Source organism: Loxodonta africana, chromosome 20, assembly GCF_030014295.1.
Source record: "Loxodonta africana isolate mLoxAfr1 chromosome 20, mLoxAfr1.hap2, whole genome shotgun sequence".
NCBI classification, from domain to species: domain Eukaryota; kingdom Metazoa; phylum Chordata; class Mammalia; order Proboscidea; family Elephantidae; genus Loxodonta; species Loxodonta africana.
In genome coordinates this window covers 67,188,139-67,211,985 of record NC_087361.1, presented here as the reverse complement: position 1 = coordinate 67,211,985, position 23,847 = coordinate 67,188,139, and the positions used below count along the sequence as shown (strand labels likewise).

The following is a 23,847-nucleotide window of genomic DNA, read 5'->3' as shown; positions in this document are numbered from 1 at the left end:
TGTTGCTATCGAGTTGATTCTGATTCATGGCAATCCCATGTGTTACAAAGTAGAACTGCTCCACAGAGTTTTCTCAGCTATAATCTTTATGGAAGCTGTTTGCCAGGCTTTTCTTTTGTGGCACCACTGGGGTTTGAACCACCAACCTTTAGGTTAGTAGCTGAGCATAAACTATTTGAGCCACTCAGGGACCTCTCGCTGTTCTTACCAGTCACCAATTAACTCATTTGATAAATATTTTGAGCACAGACTATGTGGGAAGAGCAGTTAATACGACTATTATTCAAATTCACATGCTAATCACCAAGGCCAAAGAAATTGAAGATTTTTACCAACTTATGCAGTCTGAAATTGTTCAAACACGCAATCAGGATGCATTGATAATTACTGGTGATTGGAATGTGGAAGTTGGAAACAGGGAAGAAGGATCAGTAGTTGAAAAATATGCCCTTGGGGATAGAAATGATGCAGGAGATCTATGACAGAATTTTGCAAGACCAACAACTTCTTCATTGTAAATACCTTTTTTCACCAGTATAACCGGTGACTGTACATGTGAGACCTCACCAGATGGAATACACAAGAATCAAATTGACTACATCTGTGAAAAGGGATGATGGAAAAGCTCGATACCATCGGTCAGAACAAGGCCAGGGCTGACTGTGGAGCAGACCATCAATTGCTCATATGCAAGCTCAAGTTGAAGCTGAAGAAAATCAGAACAACTCCACAAGAGCCAAAGCATGACCTCGAGTATATCCCACCCAGATCTAGAAACCATCTCAAGAATAGATTTGATGCATCGGACACTAGTGACGGAAGGCTGGATAAGTTGTGGAATGACATCAGGACAAAATACATGAAGAAAGCAAGAGATCATTGAAAAGACAGAAAAGACCAAAATGGATGTCAGAAGAGGCTCTGAAACTTGCTCTTGAACATTGAATAGCTATAGCAAAAGCAAGAAATGATGAAGTAAAAGGATTGAACAGAAGATTTCAAAGGGAAGCTGGAGAAGACAAAGTAAAGTATTATAAAGACATGTGCAAAGACCTGGAGATAGAACACCAAAAGGGAATAACATGCTCGGCATTTCTCAAGCTGAAAGAACTGAAGAAAAAATTCAAGCCTCGAGTTGCAATATTGGAAGATTCAATGGGCAAAATATTAAATGACAAAGGAAACATCAAAAGAAGATGGGAGGAACACACAGGGTCACTACACCAAAAAGAACTGGTTGATGGTCAACCATTTCAGGAGGTACAGGTCAGGCACTGATGGTACTGAAGGAAGAGGCCCAAGCTGTGCTGAAGGCATTAGCAAAAATCAAGGCTCCAGGAGCTGATGGAATACCAACAGAGATGTTTCAATGAAGAGATGCAGCACTGGAAGCGCTCACTCATCTATGCCAAGAAATTTGGAAGACAGCTACCTGGCCAAACGACTGGAAGAGATCCGTATTTATGACTATTCCCAAGAAAGGTAATCCAACCAAATGCAGAAATTATTGAACAATATCATTAATATCACATGCAAGTAAAGTTTTGCCAAAGATCATTCAAAAACAGTTGCAGCAGTATGTAAACAGAGAACTGCCAAAAATTCAAGCCGGATTCAGAAGAGGATATGGAACAAGGGATATCATTGCTGATGTCAGATGGATCTGGCTGAAAGCAAAGAATACCAGGAAGGTGTTTACCTGTGTTTTAATGACTATGCAAAGGCATTTGACTGTGTGGATCATAACAAATTATGGATAACACTGCAAAGAATGAGAATTTCAGAACACTTAATTGTGCTCGGGAGGAACCTGTACATAGATCAAGACGCAGTCGTTCAAACAAAACAAGGGGATACTGGATGGTTTAAATTCAGGAATGGTGTGCATCAGGGTTGTATCCGTTCACCATACTTATTCAATCTGTATGCTGAGCAAATACTACGAGAAGCTGGACTATAGGAATAAGAACAGGACATCAGGATTGGAGGAAGACTCATTAAAAACCTGGGTTATGTAGACGACACAACCTTGCTTGTTGAAAGTGAAGAGGACTTGAATCACTTACTGATGAAGATCAAAGGCTACAGCCTTCAGTATGGATTACACCTCAACATAAAGAAAACAAGAAATCCTCACAACTGGACCAATAAGCAACATCAGGATAAATGGAGAAAAAATTGATGTTATCAAGGATTTCATTTTACTTGGATCCATAATGAACATCCGTGGAAGCTGCAGTCAAGAATCAAACAACACATTGCACTGGGCGAATCTGCTGCAGGAGACCTCTTTAAAGTACTAAAAAAAAGAAAAAAAAGTCACCTTGAAGACTAAGGTGCACCTGACCCAAGCCATGGTGTTTTCAAATGCCTCACGTGACAACTGGATAATGAATAAGGAAGACTGAAGAAGAATTGAGGTCTTTGAATTATGGTGTTAAAGAAGAATATTGAATATACCATGGACTGCCAAAAGAATGAACAAATCTATCTTGGAAGAAGTAGAGCCCAAATGCTCTTTAGAAGCCAGGACGGCGAGACTATGTCTCACATACTTTAGACATGCTATCAGGAAGGATCAGTCCCTGGAGGAGGACATCATATTTGGTAAAGTAGAGGGTCAGCAAAAAAGAAGAAGACCCTCAATGAGATGAATTGACACAGCACCTGCAACAGTGGGCTGAAGTATAACAACAATTGTGAGGATGGCTCAGGATCGGGCAGCGTTTCGTTTTGTTGTACACAGGGTCGCTATGAGTCAGAACCGACTCAATGGCACCTAATAGCAATAACAACTACGTGGGCATACTGACCACTGGACTTTTAACAATTCACTGCCTTTCTCTGAGCCTCGATTTCTTTATCTGTAAAATGGTCAGGACTAGATGATCCCTGGAATTCCATCCTGAGAAACATCGTTCCTGAGGTCTTACCACAGCACACCCAGCACCTCAGCTCACCCATCCCTCATCTCCCCAACCACCTCATAAGGCACTGCCTTCTGGCGAGGACTAGGCCACTGTCCAGTGACCACAGGGGCACTACCAGAACCAGGGTGTGACAGGCCACATGGCAAATCTGCCTGAAGTCACAGTAATCTGGCACAGTGATCTTTTTTTTTTATACATACGTATTTTTTAAATAATTTTTATTGTGCTTTAAGTGAAAGTTTACAAATCAAGTCAGTCTGTCACATATAAGCTTATATACACCTTACTCCATACTCCCATTTACTCTCCCCCAGTGAGTCAGCCCGCTCCCTCCTTCCAGTCTCTCCTTTTGTGACCGTTTTGCCAGTTTCTAACCCTCTCTACCCTCCCATCTCCCCTCCAAGGAGATGCCAACACAGTCTCAAGTGTCCACCTGATACAAGTAGCTCATTCTTCATCAGCATCTCTCTCCAACCCATTGTCCAGTCCCTTCCATGTCTGATGAGTAGTCTTCGGGAATGGTTCCTGTCCTGAGCCAAGAGAAGGTTTGGGGACCGTGACTGCCGGGATTCCTCTAGTCTCAGTCAGACCATTAAGTCTGGTCTTTTTCTGAGAATTTGGGGTCTGCATCCCACTGTTCTCCTGCTCCCTCAGGGGTTCTCTGTTGTGCTCCCTGTCAGGGCAGTCATCGGTTGTGGCCGGGTACCATCTAGTTCTTCTGGTCTCAGGATGATGTAAGTCTCTAGTTCATGTGGCCCTTTCTGTCTTGGGCTCATAGTTATCATGTGACCTTGGTGTTCTTCATTCTCCTTTGATCCAGGTGGGTCGAGACCAATTGATGCATCTTAGAGGGCCGCTTGTTAGCATTTAAGACCCCAGGTGCCACAGTTCAAAGTGGGATGCAGAAGTGGCACAGTGATCTTCATGAAGCTGAGGGTTCAAGGGTGAGGCCCAGTGAGCCATGGGGAAGAGAGAAACATAGAGACAGTTGGCAACCAGAGATCACGGAAAGACTTAGCTTCTAGTCCTGCCTCCTGGGCCTCAGGATTTTCATTTATGAAATAGGGCTGACGCCTGCCCTGCCTATCTTGCTCCCAGGCTCCGTCTCCAGGCACTGCAGCCTCCCGTACCCACAGGGGACATAGGCTGTGTTTGCAGGGGGTTCTGGCTGCACCCCCTCCCCACTCACCTACGCACCCCAGATTCATCACATGCTCTTCAAAATGCAAAACAACAACATCCGCAGTGGAAGTCGGGTGGGAGGCTCAGCACAGGTGCAGAGGAAGCGCGTGGGGGGCCCGCAGCCCCCCTGCCCCACCTCTCTGGGTCTGCACTTCCCAGAGTAGCTGTGTTGGTGATTTCCTCCAGCCGTTAACTGGGTCGAGATGTTAGAGAGCAGCCAGAGGCCTCTGGTTAGAGCGCAGAGGTCTTGACTGAGATCAGCCTCCATGCTTCCCTGCTTGGAGCGCTGTTTCCAGTGCCCTAAGCAGTGGCGCAGCTGGACTCTGCCATCCCCCTGGGCTGCATCCCCCTGGGCTGGAGGCCTTGGATTGCCCCAGACAGAAATTGACAGAGAGAATATGAAGTGCATGTGACTGGGAGTCTGAGTGTGTGGTGTATGATTATGAACATGTGTGAGGTGTGGTTGTGTGAAATATGATGTGTGAGTGTGTACTGTGAGACATGTAAGTGTGTGTTGTATTAGTATATCAGTGTGTAAAGGTGTGCTGGGTGAGTGTGTTGTGTGTGTGATTCTGAATGTGTGTGTGGTTCGTGAAGTGTAATGTGTGAGTGTGTGGTGTGTGACTGTGTGTGTGGTGTGTGGCTGTGAGTATGTGTGGTGTGTGACTGAGTGTGATTGTGTGGTGTGTGACTGAGTATGTGAGTGTGTGGAGTGTGACTGAGTGTTCGTGTGTGATGCATGACTTAGTGTGTGAGTGTGTGGTGAGTGAGTGTGTGTGGTGTGACTGTGAGTATGTGTGTGGCTGAGTGAGTGACTGTGTGACTGTGTGCATGAGTGGTGTGTAACTGTGTGTGACTGAGTGTGTGGTGTGTGACTGTGTGTGGTGTGGCTGTGCATGTGTGGTGTGAGACAGTGTGTGGTGTGTGTGTGCGTGAGAGGTGTTGACTGTATGTGACTGAGTGCGTGTGTGGTGTGTGGCTGTGTGTGTGGTGTGGCTGTGCGTGTGCATGTGTGGTGTGTGACTGTGAGTGTGTGAGTGTGTGGTGTGTGACTGTGTGTGGGTGGTGTGACTGTGAGTGTGTGCATGTGTGGTGTCTGTGAGTGTGCATGTGTGGTGTGTAACTGTGAGCATGTGAGGGTGTGGTATGTGACCGTGAGTGTGTGTCCACGAAGATCAGGAGCTAGCTGCGCTGTGGCTGGGGGCTGCCTGGCAGCGCTGGAGGTGTGTGGAATGAGGGCAGGAGAGATTTTTCACATAGTGTGAAACCCTTCAACACATCACATTGGGTTGACTGGAGCCAGCACCAGGGTCTGTGAACTACCCGGAAGGAAGGGAATGTTTGGAGTCTGAGGGGATCAAAACCTCCAGACCAGGCCTGTCAGTCTCTACCTTTAGTCATTGCTGGGGGTTGGGGCAGTGGGGGTTGGGGTCCAAGGGAAGACTGACCCCTGACTACATCGTGAAACATGAAGAATTTATTGCCCTTACACTCGTTTTCCCCTCTAAATTTTATTTCCCTTTTCTGACTTAGAGTGCTGCTGTGTTGCCTTGGGGTCCCTCTTCCCAGGAGAATGTATGGTAAGCTAAAGGTGCACCCTAAGGGCTTTAGGACTCAGTGGTTGAACATCCTTCTCGGGGGCATTTGCTCTGAGGACAATGCTTGAGCAGAAGGGACGAACCTGACGGAGACACCAGAGCCCGATGACAGGCAGGTAGAAAAAAAAAACGAGTAAATAATGCCGGCTATTCCAGGGATGGCTCTAAACCCTTTGGGTAAATTCCTTTAATCTCCATTCCAAAATCAAAACCAAACCCACTGCCATCGAGTGGATTCCAACTCATAGTGACCCATAGGGTTTCCAAGGCAGTAAATCTCTACGGAGGCAGACTGTCAAATCTTTCTCCCACAGAGCAGCTGGTGGTTTTGAACTGCTGACCTCTCAGTTAACAGTCAATCGCTTTAACCACTGTGCCATCAGGGCTCCTTTTAATCTCCATAATAGCCTTTCAGTCAAGGTTTTATTATCCTTCCTGTGGCACAGATGGGGTAAGAAAAGCACTTCCATAAGTCTGTTGTGAGGACTGCAGAGGTGAGCATCACAGGGAGGGCCTGGGTAAGAGTGCCGGGAGATAAGCCTTCGTCGTCATGTGGAGGTCGTTTCTACGGTTCCTGCTTGTTATCACACCACCTTTTTGTACCTCCCACGTGGCCAGGCTTGGGAAGGCCATCTCTGGGTCTTTCCGAATGGTGGGGCTCATTTCTCAGGTCGCCTTCTCCACGACCCAACGTTATTCTCCCCCAGACAGATCATTAGAATCCCTTGCCTGCTGGAGTCACCAGTGAGCCCCACCCAGGTACAGGCACCTGGCCCGGGTATCTTGTATTTCCTCATTTCCAAGAACTTGGACCACAGACTTTTCTATCCCAGAGAAAGCCATTCCACAGGAGCAGGGCTTTGGGAATGTTAAGCTTTATAATAACCCTACTCATGAGTTGCATCTGTAAGAAATGGTAGAATTTTGGTGACTAATATTTCCCCTTGCATCTGTCAGTTTGTTGTACTGTGGGGACTTGCATGTTGCTGTGATGCTGGAAGCTATGCCACTGGTATTCAAATACCAGCAGGGTCTCCCATGGTAGGTGAGTTTCAGCTGAACTTCTAGACTAAGACAGACTAGGAAGAGGGACCTGGCAGTCTACTTCTGAAAAGCATTAGCCAGTGAAAACCTTATGAATAGCAGCGGAACATTGTCTGACATGGTGCTGCAAGGTGAGCCCCTCAGCATTCTGTTGTACATAGGGTCACTATGAGTCGGAACTGACTTGATGGTACCTAACGACAACAACAACAAGATTTCTTTGGAGTTCCTGGGAGGTACAAATGTTAAGGGCTTGACTACTGGCTGAAAGGTTGGTGGTTCGAACTCACCTGGAGGTGCCTTGGAAGACAGTCCTGGCGACCTGCTTCTGAAAGGTAACAAGCCTTGAAAACCCCGTGGAGCAGTCTACTCAGAATAGACTGAATTTTTTTTTCTGCAATATGCTTATATTCCTGCTGATATTCTAAGGTTAGAACCCCCAAAACCCTGGATTTTAGAATATTTACTTTCCCATATTTAGGACAAAAAATTCTGGTTCTAGTGAGAGTAGGTTGGCTTCCTTTTTCTTTAACAGCCTTAGGAGAGCAACTTTAGAACTTGACTCAACCAGCTGGACCATCTTCTCTTCATTTCTGCTTTAGCTCCCTGGCCAGCTGGGTGCCATGGTCTTAGTCTTGCCTCTTCTCTCTCTGTATGCCACTGTCTACTAAGGTATTTAGTGTTTCTGAAATGATGCCTTATTATTTTTAGTGCACATACTCCCTTTTCTGTTGCCATTGAGCGGATTCTGACTCCTTGGAACTCCATGAATGTCAGAATAGAACTGCGCCACAGGGTTTTCAGTAGCTGAGTTTTCTGAAGTAAATAGCCAGGCCTTTCTTCCGAGGTGCCTCTGGGTGGATTTGAACCATCAAGCTATTGATTAGCTGCTGAGTGCATTAACTGTTTGCAGCACCCAGGATCGCCACATACTCCCTAGCAGAGTTAATTATTCTAGGAAAATGTGGGGGAACTATACTTATTTCCCTGCCTTGGGAACCGGCTCCATAGATCATATCATAGCTCTTCTCTCTGCTGTCTGTGATTCCAAGGAGAGCTGTTCTACCCTGGAGGGAAAGGGAGCTGATGGCGCTACCTTTCCAGGGCTTTTTTTTTTTTTTTTTTGACAAGACAAGGAGATTGAGAAAAGCAGAATTATGGATCAAGGGGAGTTCTAACCTTATTCATTGTGAGGAGTCTGGCTGCTGGCTAAAAATCTATATGTGATTTTTTTAGGTAGTTGTCTCTGAAGGAGTTGTAGTCAAGGACTCAGGCCCCGCTGGTTCTTTTCACATATCTGCATCATTCCTAGCCCAGGCGCCTCCATGCGGAGGCCTTTCTATCAGGGGCCTTTGGCAGAGGCCTTCTCTAGGTGCTTCTGCTGAGATCTCCTTATCAGAGGAAGACGGGGTGGGGGCGGGGGACCTTGAAGGCATTTCTCCAACCCGGCTCGGCACCCAGCACTTTTCCCATCCTAGCCCTTTCCTCTCTCTCTTCCCTGGCCCAGGAATCTGTGGAACTACAGGAGTCTTGTTTGGGGCTCCCTCAGCAGTGAGGCAATCCCATGTCTGTGCTGATGTAGCTGACCCCTCACTGGTGCCGTTCCATGAGGAAGAAGGAACACGGGGTTGTCAGCACTTTCCCCAGTTTGTTGCTGTTGTTAGTTGCCATCCAACAGAATGATGGTCCTCTGGCCTATGCTACCACTGTAAGTGATTAAAGACCTAAGTGTTATTTCCATTTTGACTTGTCGTCTTAATTGCCTGCTCCAATACCTGGCAGCTCAGTCAGCTTTTTCCAGCTCAGCTCAGCTCAGCTCAGCTCAGCTCCTGATAAATTTTACCACATTTTCTGAGGGAGGGATTACACTGAGTGAATAAGTCAGTCATGAAAGGACAAGTATTATAAGATTCCACTTATGGGATATACCTAGGATAAAAATAGGCAGGTGCATACAGTCCAGAGTGAATTCGTGGTTACCAGGGGTAGGAGGGGGTGGGAAAGAGTGAGTCACTGCTTAGGGAGCACTGAACTTCTGTTAAGGGTCATGGAAAAATTTGGAAACGGTGCTAATGATTGCACAACAAAATGAACATAATGTCACTAAATTATACATGTGAAAAATAGGAAATGCTATTTGAAATAGGAAACCCTGGTGGCATAGCGGTTAAGTGCTACGGCTGCTAACCAAGAGGTCGGCAGTCTGAATCCACCACGTGCTCCCTGGAAACTCCATGGGGCAGTTCTATTCTGTCCTATAGGGTCACTATGGGTCAGAATTGACTGGACGAGACACAACAACACAACAGCCTCCAGAACTGTGAGAGATTAAATTTTTGTTGTTTTAAGCCACCAGTACCTGTTACAACAGCCATAAAAAGGTAACACACACACACCCAAGTTGGTGACTTTTTAGCTTATTAGATGTCTGGATTAGGTTGTGGACTACATTCCTTTTTTCATAAAAGGGGCTGTCTGTCCAGTGTGCTGTGTGAGGAGCAGGTGGACTTTGGGCTGTTGTTGGTTGCTGTCCAGTAGATTCCAATTCATAGTGATCCCATATATTGTAGAGTAGAACTGCCCGGTGGTCAGTGCATTATCACACTTGCTTTCACCTATGGACAATATCGATTAAGAATAATGTAAGACTGTCTGTGGCTATGGCGACATTTCTTGGCCTTTGATTCCAGGAACTGGGACATACTGCATGAGCTCAGAACTGGCTTGTGGCTGTTGGTATTAACATGGAAGCTGCATCCCACTCTTTCTGCCACGGGCTTGGCCCTTTGGTGAGTGAGAGAGCAGCTGTCTAGGGGTAAAACAGTGACAGATTCTGGCATACTTTGTAGTTTTGGTTTCGAAATGATTTACTGTCGTTCCAGGAAATGCTAGGTGGGCATCTCCCTTGTAGAGAACAGTAAAATAAACATTTCCAATGACTGCTTCTCCTCTCAGGAGAGAAGCCCAAGGATCTGATCAGGTCAGCACCCTGGACTCTGGACTGGGCACTGCAGTCAGTAGGACTGGAGTGGAAACACAAGAAATGAAGTCTGAGACTTTCACAAGGGCAGGTGTGGAAAGGTGCAGCCTCTGGAGCAAGGCCTGGGGAGAAGCAAAGGTTCTGCCCACCGCACGAGGAATAGAAGACTGTGAAGCACTCTTGACACACACAGGCCCCAAGGCAATGGCGGGGGGAGGGGGGAGGGGAGCTGCCAGCGGACAGTTTGGACATTCCTTAGGGGATATGCCATGGCGGAGTGCCAGACCTAGGGATGGCCTTATGAGACAAGGGGCTCTTTATCTAAGCACTGTCCCCCAAAAGGGGCTTTGGATCAACTATTCTAAAACCTTGGAACCTTGGTGGTGCAGTGGGTGAGAGTTCGGCTGCTAACCAAAGAGGTCGGCAGTTCTAATCCACCAGCTGCTCCTTGGAAACCCTGTGGGGCAGTTTCACTCCATCCTGTAGGGTTGCTCTGAGTTGGAATCGACTTGACAGCAATGGGCTTGATTTTTTTCCCCCCTACAATCTAAGTTATCATTTTTGCTAGCTAACCCCTAGCGTGTATCTCATTTCTTGTTGATAATCCTATTGACAGAGTTGACTCATCGGATTATTTCACTTTTAATTAACAGCCTCTTCCTCTTGGAGGTTATCCCAGAAAGGTATGAGATTCATGGTTGAATAGCCCATGGATGTTTGATCAAGGTTTTTTATGCCTGAGATGAGCATTGGTTATACCTGCTTTCAGTTCATTCCTTTATAAAACAGTCTTAGGTACATTTTGTAACACAGAGCTTTGGAATCTTGGTCACAGGAGCAGACACAAAAGTATTCTTTTACTGAAGATAACCTTGGTCCCACCTTTAGGTGCTGTCACAGCCCTCTTCAGCCCGGCATTGGGTGTGGGGGAGGCTTTGGTTTAGACACATGTCCTAGGGTGCCTAAAAGTGGGACCAAAGCAAAATGCTCTGGAACAGCTGCCTGAGAAACAGCAGGCAGGGTGGGGGTGGGGTAGAATACAGTCTGAGACTTCGTGATTGCAATCATGAGTTTAATTATTAATTAAGTGGCGTCTTTATTTGTTAGCAAGTGCCAGCTTATGGATGCTGATTGAAGTACAGCGCCCAGAAGAAAAAAGACCTTGAACGTTAGCTCTGTGGACACCAGCCCCTCCCTGGCTCCATCAGACACCCTCTTATCTTCCCTTCTGCTCAGAACTTTTCAAAGATAAGGGGTTATAAGGGTTTGTCCTTTCATCTTCCTGGGACCGAGTGAGTGACAGAAAGGGAAAGTGTCACCTTCCCTGAGGTGGGGCCTGCGAGAAATCAGATTCCTTTTACATTTTTCTCTTTCTCCTCCTTGTTCTAAAATGAAGGCTCCTCCTCCACCAGGGAAGCAGGGGTTCTTCCAAGAAAGCCTTGGTCAAAAGGACAGGAGACCCCAAATCTAGTTTCGACACTGGTTTTTCTCACTTGGCATCTCTTCCGTGTTAAACTATAAGGATGCGTGTTAATGACTGTTTGTATGCACACCCATGCTACAGGAACCTGACGCCTTAGGACTCCAGGTAGTTATGATTTCTCTCAACAAGGTCAGCAGAGATAGGCCTACCTGCTGAGAGTTTGAGGTCTTAATGGGTCAGCATACACTGAGAGGAGCTGTGGCTTCTAAGGACTCAGCGATGTTTACAGAGGGGCTGCTAGTGGGGTTGGTGGCGTGTCTGTCCTGTTATCTAGCAGAGCGCCGAGAATGAAAGGATGAAGAGAGGAAAAAAGGAAGGGTAAGGGTGAAGGGATGGAGGGGAAATCCAGTTGGCATCCCATAATAAGGGTGCAGAGAGGTCCTGAATGGCTTTCTTTTCTGCTATTCGCGCCTTACCCACGCTATTCTCTTCTTTCTGAGAGGCCCCTCTGAGATCTTAATTCTCCTTCCATACCTTAGGTTCTTCCCTCAGAAATAAGCTGCAGGTGGGTGAAACCTCCACACTACTCCCCCCAGCAGGAACAATTAGGCTGCTGAGGAGGGACCAGCACACCCTCTGAGGACAGACAGGAAAAGCCTAGGTGAGGCATGAGTGCAGGTGGCGGGGACCCTGGAACCAAGGCCCTGAGATCAATGTGATTCTGAGGTGATTGTGGTGGGCAAAGGGAGGAGGTGCCGGCACGCTGTTTAGGCTTCACGGGGGCCATCTTGAATACTTGCAGCCATGTTATTGGACTGGAGCAGGAAGGCAGTGTAGGCCATGTCAGCTTCCTCCTTGGATGACTGAGGGAGTAATGGGACAAGAGTCAATCAGTGTTTGGGGCACTGGCTCAGTTCTGAGGGTTCAGGAGGGAGGAGGCGCACTAAATATCCTAAATTCATAATCTCAGGCCCAAGCAACAAAAGCCTGTGTGAACCCACTGCTCTTGGTCGGGCCCCATGCTCACCAAGAGGGACTTATTTTGAGAAATGGAAAGTTGCAGCCTCTAAAAATACCTCCCTTTGTCTCACTACCTCTTTCCGACACATGGAGTGGAACCACCTCTGTTGCTGGGCCTGTCCCGGAAGGCTTTGCACACAGTCCACAGGTCAAGGTGTCCAGGCTGGTGCCACCCAAGAGGATTCGATTTTTCTTACTACTCCAGCCCAGAGAGGTAACCTTTCAGCTCCATAAGACTAGAGGAGAAGGCTGTCTGCAGGACTAACTGGCTCTCCTATTTGTTGCAAATGCTGGGGTCTCTGCTATGGCAAGGTAAAGCAGGTATGATAAAAAGCATTAACGCCTCAGGATTAGAAGTTATTGTTGTTAGGTGCTGTCTACTCATAACAACCCTTTATGTACAATAGAATGAAACACTGCCCGGTCTTGCACCATCCTCACAATCCTTGTTATGTTTGAGCCCTTTGTTGCAGCCACTGTGTAAATTCATCTCATTGAGGGTCTTCCTTCTTTTTTGCTGACCTTCTACTTCACCAAGCATGATGTCCTTCTCCAGGGACTGGTCCCTTCTGGTAACATGTCCAAAGTACCTGAGACAAAGTCTTACCATCCTCGCTTCGAAGACGCATTCTGGCTGTACTGCTTTCAAGATAGATTCGTTCATTCTTCTGGCAGTATTATTCACCAACACCATAATTCAAAGGCATCAGTTCTTCAATCTTCCTTATTTATTGTCAGCTTTTGCATGCATATAAGGCGATTGAAAATACCACGGCTTGGGTCAGGCTCACCTTAGTCCCCAAAGTGGATTAATAAGTGTGAGGTGCTATCCTTCTACGGGCCCCTGAACCTTCGGGAGCATGAGGGGTGAGTGAGGTGTAACTCAAAGGCAAATGTGACTTTGGTGGGATTTCAAGTACTAGGGCACTTGGTTGGGGTAGCCGATGGCTTCTAGTGGCTATCAAATTGCCCACCAAGAGCAAATGTCTTCCAAGTGCAGCAGAAGGTTGGTCCCAAGCAAACCCTTAAGGGAGGGCAGGTGACCTGATGTCCATGAGCCCCACATCCCAGGAAGAGCATCTGCTTAAACACCAGCCTTTGATATTTGATCTTTTCACCCTGTGGCCAAATCTTCTAGGCACTTGCCTTCCTCATTTCCCAGTCTCCCTCCCTCCTGCAACTTTGTTGTTGTGGAGTCGATTTCAACTCATAGTGAACCCATACGACAGAGCAGAACTGCCCCATAAGATGTTCTAGGCTGTAATCTTTACAAGAGCAGATTGCCAGGTCTTTCTCCCATGGAGCCACTGGGTAAGTGCAAACTGCCCACCTTTCAATTAACAGTGGAGCGCTTAACTGTTGCACCACCAGGGTTTTAAAACCTATAAATGTAGCTGACCTTCTTCATCCTCATTCACATCACCACAAAGAAACCCATCTCTTCTCAGTAAGATATGTCTTTCCCTCAAAAAAATGGTCTCAGAACCCTATTCTAGGATCAGGCCCCACTTTGAGGTAGTTTTTACTGATGTCTGACGGCAGCCCCTCCCACACAGGTGAGGCCTTCTCCTCCCTTCTCACCCTTACCCTTTTTGCCTTCTTGGGTTCTTCGCTCTCCATGGTGCTTTCCGTGGTGGCCATGAAGTCTAAGTGAAGAGGAGGAGATGGATTAGGCCACACTAGCTCATATTCCCACCCCAGATGTGAAGTCAGGCCCAGTTCTGGCTCATTTGGGGATCGAACATTCCCTCGAGTGAGGGTACATACCATCTTTTCCCCTGAAGGATGTCTCTCGAGAGATCGGAGAGGCACCCATGTTGTCATTGGCGCCAAAATCCCTGGAGTTATCAAAGTCTGACATGGTAATGTCTGTCCTGTAGCTTCTAATTGAAACTCGGTCTGTTCGAGAGAAAGAAGAGTTGGTACAGGGATGGGGTAGGGTATGAGAACAATAAGCTTAGGGATGTGCCGTGCCTCTGTGGAGGATCTGCTGCAATCCCACAGAACAGCTGAGGTGGGAGTGGGCATCTCTGGTTCTTCACCCCGGACTATTATCCAAAGCTGAATGGAAATGATTTTGGGATTATCCGAGTCTCCGCCCCAGCCCCTTTTCATGACTAATCAAGACTCGGTAATTCCTGACTTTCGTTTGTCGCTCTGTGACCTTTCAATGCACAGTGCCTCATTTCATCCTCACATCAGCCTGCTGAGGTGGTTGTTATTATCCCTGCTTTGAGCAATGAGGAAACGGAGGCATGAAATGAGCACTTGCCTCAAATCTCTCAGCCATTTAGTTATCACACCAGGATGGAAACCCAGGGTTCCTGACATCCCCATCTCCCTGCCTTTGAACTTAAAGCCTGAGCAATCAGAGATGCTCTTCAAGAGACAGTCTGTAGACTAGTAACCGGCTGCCATGGAATTGATTCTGACTCATGGCGACCCCATGTGCTGCAGAGTAGAACTGTGCTCCACACGGTTTTTCATGGCTCTGACTTTTCAGAAGCAGATCACCAGGTCTTTCTGAGGCATCTCTGGGCTGTTAGTAGTTGAGCACTTAATTGTTTGTGCCGCTCAGGAACCCCTAGTATTTGGAGAGCAGCACTTAGTTTAAGTTTGGGGCATGGATGGGTTTGTCTTCCCCCACACTCCATTCCCAGAATCCTTTCTTCCAGCCTCTGAAAGAGAAGAGACAGTGGCAGCCTTCTCTGTGGGCAGTGGAGCCAGGACAGAGGGCTCAGGGTTGGAGGTGGGCAGGAGCATCCCAGGAACTCACCGACATTTTTCCTGTGCCGGGCTCTGAGCACCCCCACAACCACGGCCCCCAGCCCCAGCACCAGGGCCAGGGGCACCAGGGTGGAGACCAGCACTGGGGAACCTCCGCCTTGTCCTTCAGCGCTGGAAGAAGATCAAGCTAGTTAACCGCTGAAAGGGAAGCCTGGGGTTCCAGGGTGCTCTGGCCAGCTGACTCTGGTTGCTTTTCTCCCAGGCTGATCCACCCCCTCCTCCTCACACAGCTCCCTAGCTCTGTTCTTCCAAGAAGCCTTCTCAGACATGGTAAAGGCAAGGATTGGGCCTTCTTGGCATCCTAATCCTAAGGAATTGAACTGGATTGTAAACACAGCCTGCTGTGGACTGAGTTGTATACCCCCAAAACATGTGTTGAAATCCTAACCTATGGATGTAATCCTGTCTGGGAATAGGGGTTCCTTGTTATGTTAATGAGGCCATATCAGTGTAGGGGATATCTTAAACCTAACCGCCTTTGAGGTATAAAAACAGCAGTTTAGGCACAGAAGCAAGGGAAGACAAATGGGGAAAAGATAGATCCCACATGGAGATGTCCAAAGAATGCTGAGAAGAAAGCTAGAGAAGCTGAGAAAAAGATTTTTGCTGGCGTGGACAGAGAGAGCCTTACGCTAGAGCCGGCGCTGTGAATTCAGATTTCTAGCCTCCTAAACTGTGGGAAAATAAATTTCTGTTTGTTAAGCCAGCCACTTGGGGTATTTCTGTTATAGCAGCACTAGCTAACTAAGACACTGCTCCAGCCATAGGGAGAAGGCCAGAGAGCAATGTCCGCCCCTCCCAAGGACAAGCAGAAGCAGTAAAGGTGGCCCCCACTATTTAAGAGGTGGGCAGACTCTCCTCCTGGGGCCTGGTGGCCCAGACTCAACTTCGGGAGTGTACCCACCTGGAGAGCCTTGCACGCTTCCTCACCTGCTGGGATTTGTGTTCACTCTGCTTGCACCAGCTGGGTCTTCAGAATCCTCCTCCACAACAAGCCTGGGAACCTGGACAACTTTGTTCCCAGACTCCCGCACATTTGGCTCCACCACTTCCCCGTTGGGAACAGCACTTGCTTGGCTGGCATCGTGGGACTCTGGAGCAGAGCAGAGTGGGGGGGGTGGGTATGGCTTTTCTCCTTGAGATTAGTTAGGGAATGTGAGGAGTGAGATTTCACTGGGAACCTCAGGGTCGGTATTGTGCTCTAGGCTGTTGGGGTAGGACCCAGGATGGTGTTAGTGGTGGCCTTGTCTACTTTGTCACAGATGATCTCTGCCCTATTAATACCACATTCATTTCCATCTACAAGGCTCCACCAGAGATCCAGCTATACATAAGGGCTGACCCATCACTTAAAGACCGGACGATTTTTCACAGCTTTGAAACCCTGCCCAAGGCTTCCCGACTGCAGGGCCTGGTGTGATGGTGCTGCCTCCTGGTGGTAGTTTGTCATTGACTCCCCTACCACCTTCCCCCTGCCCCCATGGTGAGCCAGACCAGCTGGACACAGACACAATAGGACTTCCATTTTTTTTCCTGTTGCCTTTGATCCAATTCAGACTCATGGTGACCCTATAGGACAGACTAAAACTGCCCCATAGAGTTTCCAAGGAGCAGCTGCTGGATTTGGACTGCCAACTCCTGGTGAGCAGCCATAGCTCTTAACCAGTGCATTGAAAGGAGAACTATGGCACTTGCCTTGAAGCTGAGGTTAAATAGCAAGCCCACTATTTTTGCATAGTTTGTATGTTTATTTGGGATGCCATTTTGGAGAGTTAAATGAGGCTATGTGGGGGCTAAATCTCTGCCTCCCCTAACCTCTCCTGGCTAAACCCTGGGGCCACCCCTGATTGAGGAGCCTCTGGGGTCCTGTGGGGTACAGACCTTGCCCTTGGAGACTCACCCTTCGTTCCCTCCTCTACCGTCACGTAGACAGCCGCGGTCTCCCCATAAAGGTGGCCTTGCTTCACCCCGCACCAGTACCAGCCCTCGTCAGCCTTCTTGACTGAGTTCAGAGTCAGGGAGATGACCTGACTGTTCTGGTTGCAATTCACAAAGGCCTGGCTTGGGCCTTCGTCTTGGCTAGGCAGGGTCAGGCAGCTTCTGTTGCTCCACTTGCACCAGTATTTTTCGTGTGAATAGAACTTGCATGGGAAGTGGCAGGGGACGTTAAGCGTCTCTCCCAGCCAAGCAGTGACATTCCTTGGTACCTGTAGGTTTGGTTCTCCTGGAGTGGGGAGGGAGGAAGAAACAGGCACAGGAGTTGGCACTCGTGATGCAACAGGGACGTGACTGTGGTGGGGACCTGTGTCCATAGCCCGTTTTCTCTTTGGACAGCATTGTAAATAAATACATTACAGTGAATACATCAGAGAAGCAACTGGGTGTCTGTCTAACAATTATTATTGATGACCATCATGGATCAATCCAGGTTCTATCATGGACACAGAACCTTGTACATTAACTTAGGCCTGCTTTCCTTCCTCTTCTTGCCTCTTCTTTTCGAGTCTCAATACAATGAGCTATTCTCAACATTCTACTTCAGGGGCTGCTGTATATACTGTAAAAGAGGAGATGCTACATGTGGTAGTTTCAAGGGTGAAGAAGTGTGCATGGAAGGGTGCTTGTTACAGAGTTGAAATGGGACCTCTGGGCAGGTAGGTTCTCTCCTGAGGACTGTCCCATCCAGCATGGTGTTAAGTGGGACTGGAGGTGGAGAGTGGGGAGGGGAGAGCGGGGGAGGGGTGATGCTGTTGCTGACTGGAGAGACCCTGGGGATTGCCTCCCCTCTCACCCCAGTTCGACTCTTACCTTCAACAACCTTGAGCTCCACAGTGGACCTCCAGCTACTATCACCATTGGTCAGGCACCAGTAGAAGCCGGCATCCTGAGCGGTGAGCTGGTTGAGTATGATGGTGTAGGTGCCATTGCCTGGCTCTTCATACAGTGCCAGCCTGCCCTCATACTGTGGGTTAACCAGCCCCTCACTCTCCACCAGCAGCGGGCATCTGCCTTTTTGAGTCTTTTCCCAGCGACACCAGTACTTCAGGTGGTTGCTTTCCCTAGGGTTGTAGGGGCAGAGCACGGCCACAGAGCCCCCAGGCACACCTTTCACCACAGAGGGACTATGGGGAATGCTGGTCTCTGGAAGCACAGAGAGAGGTGTGATGAAGGGCGGCAACACAGCAATGACCTTGCGTGGTCTGAGTAAGCTTCTTCCCCAGCCAGGGTAGGGAGTGAAGTTTATACTAATCACCTCCCCCACCTCAGAAAATGAAAAAGACTTTCCTAATGACCCAGAGCCTATAGCGAAAGCTATCAGGACCAGAATCCAGTGACCTTAACCACCAGTCTGGGCATCCTTGTTCTCTTCCCTCAAATTATTCTGAATAGAGAACGGAAGGAGTATAAGGAGAGCATGTCAGCCCTTTCCATTTGACTTCTTACAAAATCTCCCTCCATCTAAGTTTTTTTTTCCACTTATTAACTCATCACACACACATAAAAGAATGGATTTGGGTTTTCTCCAAATTAAGAAAATATATTTAGAATGGCAGAAACCTTGCTGGGGTGGTGGTTAAGGTCAGCAGTTCTAATTCACCAGCTGCTCCACGGAAACTCTATGGGGCAGTTCTACTCTGCTCTATAGGGTGGCTATGCATTGGGATCAACTTGACGGCAGTAAGTTTGTTTGTTTGTTTTTGGTATTTAGAATGGTATTTAAAACACAAACTAGGTAGCACAGATAAGTTTAATTGTTGAAGACCTTGAGGAGCACCTCAAAAAGAGAGACAACTATTCTCAAAGTAGCCAACACTGAATTCCAGTGAGAGCCCTGGGGGACTGCAGATGTGGACAGACATGGCAAGGACCGAGAGATGTATGGAGAAATGATGCGTGGGGAATATGAGTCCCTTAAAAAAAAGTCACCAGGGCAGATATTTTGAGTTGCAAATACTTGATTGCTGTTTCTCATGAGGGCAACTCTGTGTAGACTGTTCCCGGGTGACAAGGAGCAGGGATTTCATTACTTACCATGTTGATGGTTCTTCAGAGCAGAGCTGAATAGGCCAGATGTTGGAGCAGAAAATACAGGGGTCGGGGCATTGCATTACTGGAAAGCTTTAAGGCCAAGAGCAGCCAACCCTTCTCCTGTCTGAATGTGAGGGATGAGGTGCTGTCCTGCTCAGGGGTCCGTAGCAGGTGACAAATGACCCTTACAGGCCCTGCCATGACACTGGGGTTCCACGTGAGGTCCTTATGGGGGCTGCAACCATGGCTCTCTGAAACCCAGACAATCTGCAAGTCTCACCTCAATTAGGAACTTCACTGTCCTCATTCCTATTAATCAGGGACAGAGGTCAAAAGGCCTTTGATAACAGAGAAGAGGCTCCTCAGAAGAAAGGCCTGGTGTCTACTTCTAAAAGATCACAGGCATTGAAAACCCTGTGGAGCGTGGTTCTACTCCGACACATGTGGGGTAGCGATGAGTCAGAATTGACTCCATGGTGACTGGTTGTTTAACAAAAGGCAGAGGCATGTTTTCTAACTCTCCTGTACTGCTGCCCATATCACAGTCGGTTCAGGGCCTGTCAGTGAGTGGATTTTGTGGACTGACTGATGGATATTGATGAATAGACTCACTCATAGTTTATGCCCAGGAAAAGAAAGCTGAGTTAGGCTCTCATTAGATTGTCCCCCGCCCCTTCCCTCCCCAAGCTCAGGGTCTTACCCTCATTAACGAAGAGCTGCCAAGCCTGGGTTGGCCTGCCTTCCACCAGCTGACCATCAGCTCTACACAGGTAGAGCCCTGCATCCTCCTTCCTTAGGCCCGTGATCAGCACGCTGAATGAGCCATCCTTGTCTGTGGAGGTGAGCAGAATTCTGCCCTCAAAGCCTGGAGCCCTCTCCCCCTGGGTGTTGATGACCAAATCACAGGCTTCCCCCGTGCTCACCCGGCACAGAAGTTTGGGCACATTTGCCTTCTCAGGGCCCAGGGCACACTCAAAGCTCACTGAGCCTCTCAGGTCTCCATAAATCAGCCCAGGCTCTGGCTTCACCACTTGGAGATCCACATCCCTTTCCTTTTCTTCCCCGGCCTTGCATGCATAAGCCCCAGCATCCTCAGGCCGGAGTCTGTTGATGGTGATGCTGAACTTTAGTTGGCTCGTACCCTGCAATTTAAAGTGAGCCCTGTCTTTGTAATTGGGGCTCACATACCCAGTGGAGTCAATGACTAGGACACAGTCCTGGCCAGTCTTCTTGCACAAGGACTTCTTCTTCTGGGTGTTCTCAGCCTTGAAAGGGCAAATGATGGTCACGTTACTGCCCCAATCTTCTCTGTAGACCTGAGTGTTGTTGGAGAGCCCAGGACCTGCAGGAGGGGGTGGGGGTACAAGTTGTGATTCCTCCTCCTTGCAACAAAGGACTACTCATTGTTCCTGATAAGGCCTTGGTGTGCCTGTCACCCAGAATGCCCTCCTTCCCAAAGGGACACTGTCAACCTATGTCTTCCAAGGCCAGCTTTAATTCTGCCTCCTCCATGAAGCCTTTCTCTTTCCCTCCTCTTTGCTCTCTTGATGTTTGCATCAGAATCACTAATTACATCCAATCTTGTGTATAGTTAATTACATTCCTCTCCTATAGGGTCACTATGAGTTGGAATCGAATCGGCGGCAATAGGTTTTACGGGTCCGCTTTCCCCACAGTCTGGAAGCTCCTTGAGGGCAGAGACACATTTTGTTCCTCTTTGACTCGCTTGCACAATGCCTATGCATAGTGGATGCCCAAAACCATGCATGTTGAAATGCACAGAGTGAATGTAAGTAGCAGGGTGGCAAATTGTAGCTCATTGTCATAGAAGCTTCTAAAACTTCAAACAGTCCAAACATGGGATGAGTTGCTTTGTGAAGTCCTGAGCTTCCTCTATCTAAAATGTTTAATCAGAGGCTGCATTCAGTCTATAATGTTCTTCTAGAATGTCATATATAGGGCAAACGCTAAGCTCCCGTCTGCTCTTAAAATCCTGCAATTCTAGCAATCCCTATCACCACTTGAATAAATCCTTTCTTTAGCCCATGAACAGACAATACTATGCACATCCCAAAGGAGAAATACACAGCTTTGGGAGCCCTTCTTCTCTCTTTGGAATTTCCTCCCTCAATACTCACTTTTTCTTCTCAGTTACCCTTGGCTATCTAAAATGCCCTCACTGTTGAATCTTTGTCAGGCAGAGCTCCCTTATTTTTTCTTTCTCTCAGTTAGGACAGGCTTGTTCAGTAACGTCTCCCTGCAGGACCTTGTTCTGTGGGAAAGAACTGGTCATCTCATTTATACTAATGGTGTTGATGGGCTAGTGGATCCCAGGTAACAAATACACATTTTATTTAAAGCCTTCTGCTGACCCAAAGTGTAAATGGCAGGAATTTACGGCTTCTTCTAACATTTCTATCTCCCTCAGCTCACAGACCTTCTGTCCCACCTGCAGAAAACTTGAGAGAAGTTGTCCTCCTGGTGCCCTTTTAAGCTAGGGCCTTGGTAAAGTCATATAATGGTCTAGGCCCCAAAGACCTACAAAAGTCTACCTCCTGCCCCCATATTGGCCTCATGTGTCTCCTTCCCATCACCTATTTTGAAAAGTCCTTGCCTCCAGAGGGTGGAGGGCCCAGAGCCTTCCTCACCCCCTCAGGAAGTTCTTCCTCCAGCCCTCTCATTGCACCTGGGGGAATTCCTTCTCACTTTCCCACAGAAGCCCAAGGAGCCTGAGTCCTTACCCTTGTTGACCTCCAGGCTCACATCAAAGGACAAGCCTCGGTTATTTATGCCCAGACCACACTTGTATTTCCCAGTGTCATTCTGAATGAGATGCTTAATGTCCACCACAAACAAGTTGTCTTCTGGGAAGTTGGTGAGGTTGGCTCTGTCAGTATAGTCCTTGGAGACAAAGCCCCCTGAGGAGATGAGGGTATTGCAGCTGCCCCTGTTGTTCTGACGGCACCAGTACTTCCGGGCATGTCTGTTGACAGAGGTGGCTGGGTAGTAGCACTTGATGGACACGGAGTTGCCTTCCACAGTACTCACCTCTTGGGGACCGAATATGGGACTCTTCATGAAAACCGCTTTGGAAAGAGAAGACAGAGGCTTTCTGAGGCTCTGGAGAGGTAAAGTCTGCTGAAGAGACAGCTCACCTTGAAAAGACAAAATTTTCCCACCCACCTCATGTGCTTTCTGTGAAATATTTACCACAGAAAACTAGTCCCTTGCTGGAATTGGGTAAAATGGTTGATTGATAGTTATTAACTTACATTTTTAATTAATTAATGATACTCATTTTAAGGACATTGGAATAGTGAACGTGTTTAATGAGGAGTATTACTCATTTTAAGGACAATGGAATAGTGAACGTGTTTAATGATGTTCCTATTAAAAAATAATAATAACACCACTTTTGAAGGGTGCGACACCTTTGCATTTGCCATTGTTTCTAAAAATACTTTGTAGATTATTTCCTTTTTTTTCAGATAAAAATGTTCAGGAAAGATAAGTGATTTCTCTCAAATCTCATAGGAAGTCATAGAGACGCTTGGTCCAGAGGTCAAGGTGTTTCAAGGTCTTTTTTATTCCCACTAAAGACCTCTCACCAGACCTCTGGCCTTGAAAGTAGGACTTGCCCCTGATCCCCAACCCTCACCAATCCCTTTTTAGACTCAGCCTTTCTGCAGTGTCTCTGTGTGACTCCTCCTCAAGGGCATGCATGTCTTGAGAGGGACACTCCTGGGGATGGGTCTTATTTCAATGTACTCAAGGAACTGAGTCCCCAGGGGTGGCTGGAGGGGGTGGAGCCATGGGGAGTTAGTTAGGACTGGCAGACGCACCTGGGATGATAGTCAGCAGGCAGGTGAGGAACAAGGATGTCATGGCTGGTGGCTCCCTGAGGGGCTGTGCTGCCCAGGCCACTTCCTGTGTGAGGTGCTGGAAGACAATAACCACAGGAGATGAAACTTCTCTGTCTTCCAAGGCTAGTTGACCTTAGAGCTTCTGGAGCGCTTATTCAGTTTTGTGTCTCCAGCAACTGACATACATCCTGCTGAATGAATGAACGGCTCCACTTTTTCCCCTTATGTCTCAAATCCCCATCTCACAGTGCATATTCTTCCTCAACAGTTATAAGTGGATTTTGTCTTCTCAACTAAGCCGCAAGCCCCTTTGGGATAATGGTATATGTGTTATTGCTTCCGTGTCCCCATCCTCGAGGCATGGTCCCAGGCATACCGTGAGAGCTCAGAACAACTCACAGACTGATAGCTTCTGTCAGCATGTGGCCCCATCTTTCTGATTCAGTTGCCCTCCAAATACCCCTGTGAAGTAGAAGGGGCTGGCATATTTTAAGGTGTGTTTGGGGGAGCAAGCTCACTATTATTAAGGTTGTAAATGTAATGAGTATGCCCACCATCAACTGTTCTCCTACCTCATCCCAGGTAAGTTACATGCATTATCTCCTTTAAACTTTGTATCAACCCCATGAGGTGGGTATTCTTATCCACATTTTACAGGTGAGGAAATGAAAATTGAAAGGCTAAGTACTTTCTTCAAGGTCGCACAGAATTAGGTGTGTAGATAGGGATGGGGGAAAGGATCAAACCCAGATCTGACTCCACAGCCCGCACTCTCAACCTCTCACACTGTACTGTGTCGCATCTCAAATGCAGCGATGTGCTTACACCTTACACTTGTCCCTGTTGTGTGCAGAGCCTCCTTTGTTATCTAAGCATTGTGATTTACACTATTGCACTTGAGCCTTATAACTTCTCTTTAAATAAGACAGGATAGAATGAATTAGAACCTTTTTATGGATAAGAATTCTACCACTGGACCATCACTATAACA

The 23,847-nt window shown here is 47.6% G+C and overlaps 1 protein-coding gene across 1 annotated transcript; it reads right to left on the bottom strand.

Moving 5' to 3' along the window:
* Nucleotides 1-10,550: 10,550 nt before the first annotated feature.
* Nucleotides 10,551-23,295, bottom strand: PIGR (polymeric immunoglobulin receptor). The gene is made up of 10 exons (XM_010590270.3): nt 22,836-23,295; nt 21,735-22,079; nt 19,694-20,335; nt 17,773-18,105; nt 16,865-17,188; nt 15,895-16,057; nt 14,954-15,075; nt 13,945-14,076; nt 13,765-13,823; nt 10,551-12,020 (listed from the first exon to the last, which is right to left on the bottom strand). Exons 1-10 carry the CDS (start codon nt 22,876-22,878, stop codon nt 11,925-11,927), a joined length of 2,259 nt encoding a protein of 752 aa, XP_010588572.2. The 5' UTR covers nt 22,879-23,295; the 3' UTR covers nt 10,551-11,924.
* Nucleotides 23,296-23,847: the final 552 nt, after the last annotated feature.

Bases quoted from the DNA above. Each gene is read 5' to 3' on its own strand.
- PIGR (XM_010590270.3), bottom strand. From the start codon at position 22,878: ATGACATCCTTGTTCCTCACCTGCCTGCTGACTATCATCCCAG. The intron at 20,336-21,734 runs GTAAGGACTCAG...CCCCTCCTGCAG, and splicing joins GAGCCTGGAGGTCAACAAGG to GTCCTGGGCTCTCCAACAAC. The intron at 17,189-17,772 runs GTAAGAGTCGAA...TCCCCACTCCAG, and splicing joins GGAGCTCAAGGTTGTTGAAG to GAGAACCAAACCTACAGGTA.